We start from the raw sequence: 4,633 nt of genomic DNA, 5'->3' as shown, positions 1-4,633 counted from the left end.
AATTAGCTCCTTTAATTGTTTGAATTACCTCAAGCTAAAAGCCGGTAATCTGATGGTACCAGATTCTAGGCTCTGCAAACAAGTTTTCTGCAGCTTTACCTGCAGGTTAGTGTGGTGGTTTTCTGAACAGGTTGGGGGTTGACGAAGAGCACCATCAGGGGGGGAGTGCTCACCAGCCAATTTTCCTTCCTTCTTTCTTTTTTATCACAAACAAGATGGATGTGCCAATGGGACAAAAGGAGTGCAGAACTTGACAAATGAAAATGCAAAAGCTGCTATGCCTTTCCCTTTCGACATTTGCTGAGAGAAGGGCTACAGATGACAATGTGCAAGGTCAATTGCCTTGGCGGCAGCTAAAAACAGCATCATATTCCTATTTCCTAGTAATGCTTAAGCAAGACATGAATCCTTGGTTATATAATATCATTTTCTCGAGTCATCCATTTACCACATTCATGGTGATCAATTGGAAAGGAACACAGTTGGCTGAACTTGATATACAAAAACAAAGCATAATCCACATAGTCAAGGGCTCCTCCCACATGTGCCTTGAAAAAATAGGTTAAACAAGAGGAATAGCTAAATCACATATAACAACATAGAGCAAAAGCTTTAATTACGCACCTCAACCAAAAGCTACAAACAAATACATCAAGGATAAAAACACCATGTTATTCATGAATTACTTAATGCTTAGATTGGATTGAGATACGTAGAGGACCCTGTGCAGACGCTCCCATTCCAAACGAGTGAATAGATTGCCACAGAAAATTTAGGAATTCATCACAAAGATTTCATATTTATTGACACAAGTCGACAACCAATGAAGAGTGCTTACGAATTTAAACATTAAATAAAATGATATAAATCGAGCCATACTGGTACTGAGTTCAGTTCTTCTCATCCCTCGGCTGATGAACCCTTCACTTCCAATCAAGTATGTCAAGCAGCCACAAAACCTCGTCCCTGGATTTTGCAGCATCACAAAAATCCATTTCAATCCCAAAAACATCAATGACACTGTCATTTCTATCATCCATGAATAGCAAAGAAATCCAAGCCCGGATTCCTGGAACAAAAGGGTGGGCTGGTGAGAGGCCAAGATAGTCAAATGCCATGGCCCTATAGGATGTCCGATCTATATAATCAAAGACAGATTTATTGATTATGCAAGCAACCCTATTGGAATCCTTCCGCCCCACAAGCACTGAAACACTTACAGTCTCGCCTAAAGGGACTTTGAATCTCGGCTCAACAGGTAGAGTCATCTTACAATCAGGGCCTTCAAGCTGAAATCTAAGCCTATCACAAATTCCAGGAGGTGGGCTTTTGATTCCAGTGTGCAGAACAGGGCCTGGGACCACTTCAGAAAATATCAATTTATCATCAGTCCAAATGTCGATGAAGAATTCCAATTTGTCAAAGGAAAGTCTTGGAGGAAGCAGGATTTGTCGATGCTGTCGCTTGTAAAAGGTCTGGTATAGTTTGTAGTATGTGACAGTTGGAGGATCTGGCCTCTTGCAAATGGAAGGCCATCTCTTGGCACAAACACATTTCCAAAAGTAATCATCTTGCGCCATATCTCTCCACTGTTTGCACACTGCCATGCAAGAAGCAAGGTCTGCACCCTCCAATAAAGGGAAAACAACCTTCAGAATTTCTTCATATGACATTTTCAGCCAGGAAGGAACAATTAAAAGAAGATATGCCTCAGCAATCACTTAAAGCATTTCAGCGCCTGGAAGATTTCCCTGAGAAGAAGTTACTCAGAATTTAGATTCAAAAGCATCCTTTGTAACAAACAGTATTCGAGCTTACAACCAATGTGCTTGAAAATGCCAACAAGAAGTTGCCAGAGAACAAATTTCGATAATCTACACAAAATACAGAAGCTACAAACAATGGTCATAAACAATTATATCCAAAAGGGTACTTCAACTCTATTTATCACTTTCTATTAACATTGGTGATCCAAAAGGCCCTCCTGAACAGCAGAACCACTTTCTTTCTTTCCTCTTACCAAGTAATCTAATTAGGTCAATTAAATGCATCGGACTAATTTTGAATGGTTCATGTCAACTAGAACAATCACATTGTTGCGCATGTCATAGAACACCAAAAATGCAGCACAATAATACTTTTAAAAATAATGATCTCAAACTAAAATTTCAGATCCAAAAACAAAACACTTTGCACCACTAATTTAGTTTCTCCACACTCTTAACTCCTTTCCTGTAATAATAACTTGAATGAGCAGTCACTAGATAACACTATTCCCTTTCGCACAGTCATAACCAATATCAAGACTTAGCACACAGTTTCTCAAAAAATACATCATAGATCGAATTGCTCTCCGAAGCTCCAATCACTGACCCTTCGACGCCCTAAAACTCAAAAACAAAACCAAAATCAGATATTGCGAAAACTCTATAAATTGACCCAAAAAAGTGTTATTTACCCTCATGGCCATGCATAACCCCACAAATTCTTCCACTAAAACTGCTATAAATAACAACCAAAACTTACATAAACCCAAGTCAATCTATCAAGAACCCATAAATTAATAGCCCGTAAATTAATAAATGAGTAGCAAATCGCATAACACACACACACACACACACTATTTTCACAAGAACATGAATAGAGAGAGAGAGAGAGAGAGAGAGAGAGAGAGAGAGAGAGATCGAAGACATGAATGAAGAAGAAAGATATGAGAATAAAGGGTACCTAGTAATTTTCTGGAAACACGCTTGATTTGATTTTGTTGGGATTTCTGGTTTGAGACCACAAGAAAAAAATTAAGAAAGAAAAGAGAGATCTTTGCCTTTGCTTTTGGAAGAAGAAGAAGAAGTGAAAAAGTCAGGTTAAGAAAAATACAGGAGTACCAGAAGATAGATTGATTGACTGCCTGCTTGTTAATAAATCTTTCATTAGAGAGTGTATTTAATTAATTAAATCAATGATACACACTCATCCATAGATGTTTCTATTTAAGCAAAAAGGTCCCTTGAAGTTTTGTTTTCTCTTCTAATTCAATCCTCCATAGCTATCTTTTCTTTTTCTTTTTTTAATTAAAGGTAGCATGATTTGTATAAACCCATTATTTTCAATTTAGTCCAAACCAATCTCAAACAAATTAATTAACTTGAAGAAGAGTAAACCTAAAATCTTTTGAAGATGAAAGGGTCAAAAGATGATATTCAATGTTCAATGACACAGTAGCATCCAAAAATCTCTCATGCTAATCATAACGGATGTGGATGGAAATTAACAAAAACTTATATGTGGTTAGTTTTTCATTATATACCCAGATTAAAATTACTATCTTGTTCACCAATAAAATAATTATTTTACTCTTTATAAAAAAAATAAAATTAAGCCTTCTAACTAGAATATAACAATTTTTTTTTATTACCTTTTGCTCTATTTGAAACAATTAATAAAATCCTAATTGTTTTTCAATTTTACCATCTTTTAATTTTTTCATATATCATATTTGGTTTTTATTTTTTTACTATTTTTTTTGTTTTTTTATCCTTATCTTGATATATATTTTTTTATTTCATTCCTCATTTTTTTTATTTCATTTATTTTTTATACAGATCTGTTTCTCATTCTTTTAATTGCTATTTATTTTTTATTTTTAATTTTGGATTATCGTGAATTTTTCTATGTCATTTTTTTGGATTTGTCTTTTATGGGATAAGCTAGTTTCATGACCCGGGTCATGAGTTTTGAAAATCAGCTTGATTTAACTTCAATTTTTTTAGGTTGTTATTTTTAATTGATTTTTTTTTATTTTCATCATTCGACATTAGATTATTGGACATTCAACTTCGTGAATTTTGCTGCTTTCCTTTCTACGAGGTTACTCTAGGTTGAGAGTTAGTTGTGTTGACCCAGGTTAGTTGAGAGTTAGTTGTGTTAACCCAGGTTAACTCAGATTTATTTTAATTGATTTTTTTTAAATTTTGTATTTTATTTATTTAATTTTTTTTACGGGTTTATCTTGATCTCACAACCAGGCCATGAATTTGGTATCTTGACTCAAGTCAAGTTTTTTGTCCTCTTTGAAAATTGATTTTTTCTTTCAATTTGTTCTTCAATGGTTAATTTGCTAGTAATTAAGCTTGATTTTTTTTTATAAAGTTATCTCGTTTTCATTTAATTTTTGTTTTATTATTGAATAAGATCGTTAATTTTTTTAAGAATATTTAGAGGGTATATTTATATAATATTGACAAATGATTATTTTTTTAATTAGTCATTGTTGTTTTTAATTATTGTCATTAGCCTTTTTTATAACTGTATTACTAAATTAATTGAGTTTATTGGACTCATTTAAAATAATGATCCGAGTCCTTATTTTTTCATACACCTTTCAAAATGTTATTATAACCTTGATATTTTTTTATTATGTTAGAAAAAATTTAACCCGACTCACATTATAGTGTTTTTTTTTCCTGTAACTTGTAGCTGATTTCATTGTAAGTGTGATTTATTTATTTATTTTATTTTGATAAGCTAGGTGGAATGAAATAAAGCATCGTATGACCAATAGGCCAGCATGAAGAAAGAAAACAAAGATGAAGGACTTCTAAGGAAAGCAGCAGCCACACAAACGGAAAATATG

General features: G+C 33.6%; 1 protein-coding gene across 3 annotated transcripts; it reads right to left on the bottom strand.

Annotated features, from left to right (window-relative positions):
* Positions 1-739: 739 nt before the first annotated feature.
* LOC133698181 (F-box protein At5g39250) lies at positions 740-2,919 on the bottom strand. Of its 3 annotated transcripts, XM_062121031.1 has the most exons (3): positions 2,728-2,919; positions 2,334-2,384; positions 740-1,751 (listed from the first exon to the last, which is right to left on the bottom strand). In XM_062121031.1, exon 3 carries the CDS (start codon positions 1,671-1,673, stop codon positions 924-926), a length of 750 nt encoding a protein of 249 aa, XP_061977015.1. In that variant the 5' UTR covers positions 1,674-1,751; positions 2,334-2,384; positions 2,728-2,919; the 3' UTR covers positions 740-923. The 3 variants fall into 3 exon arrangements, with proteins under 3 accessions (XP_061977015.1, XP_061977013.1, XP_061977014.1); XM_062121029.1 differs by having other exon boundaries at positions 740-2,384; XM_062121030.1 differs by lacking the exon at positions 2,334-2,384 and having other exon boundaries at positions 2,728-2,918.
* Between the last annotated feature and the right edge of the window lie 1,714 nt (positions 2,920-4,633).

The sequence above is a fragment of the Populus nigra genome, chromosome 7 (assembly GCF_951802175.1).
Source record: "Populus nigra chromosome 7, ddPopNigr1.1, whole genome shotgun sequence".
Classification (NCBI taxonomy): domain Eukaryota; kingdom Viridiplantae; phylum Streptophyta; class Magnoliopsida; order Malpighiales; family Salicaceae; genus Populus; species Populus nigra.
This window is presented reverse-complemented; position numbering and strand designations above follow the sequence as displayed.

Coding starts and splice junctions, on each gene's coding strand:
- LOC133698181 (XM_062121029.1), bottom strand. CDS start 1,673: ATGTCATATGAAGAAATTCTGAAGGTTGTTTTCCCTTTATTGGAGGGT.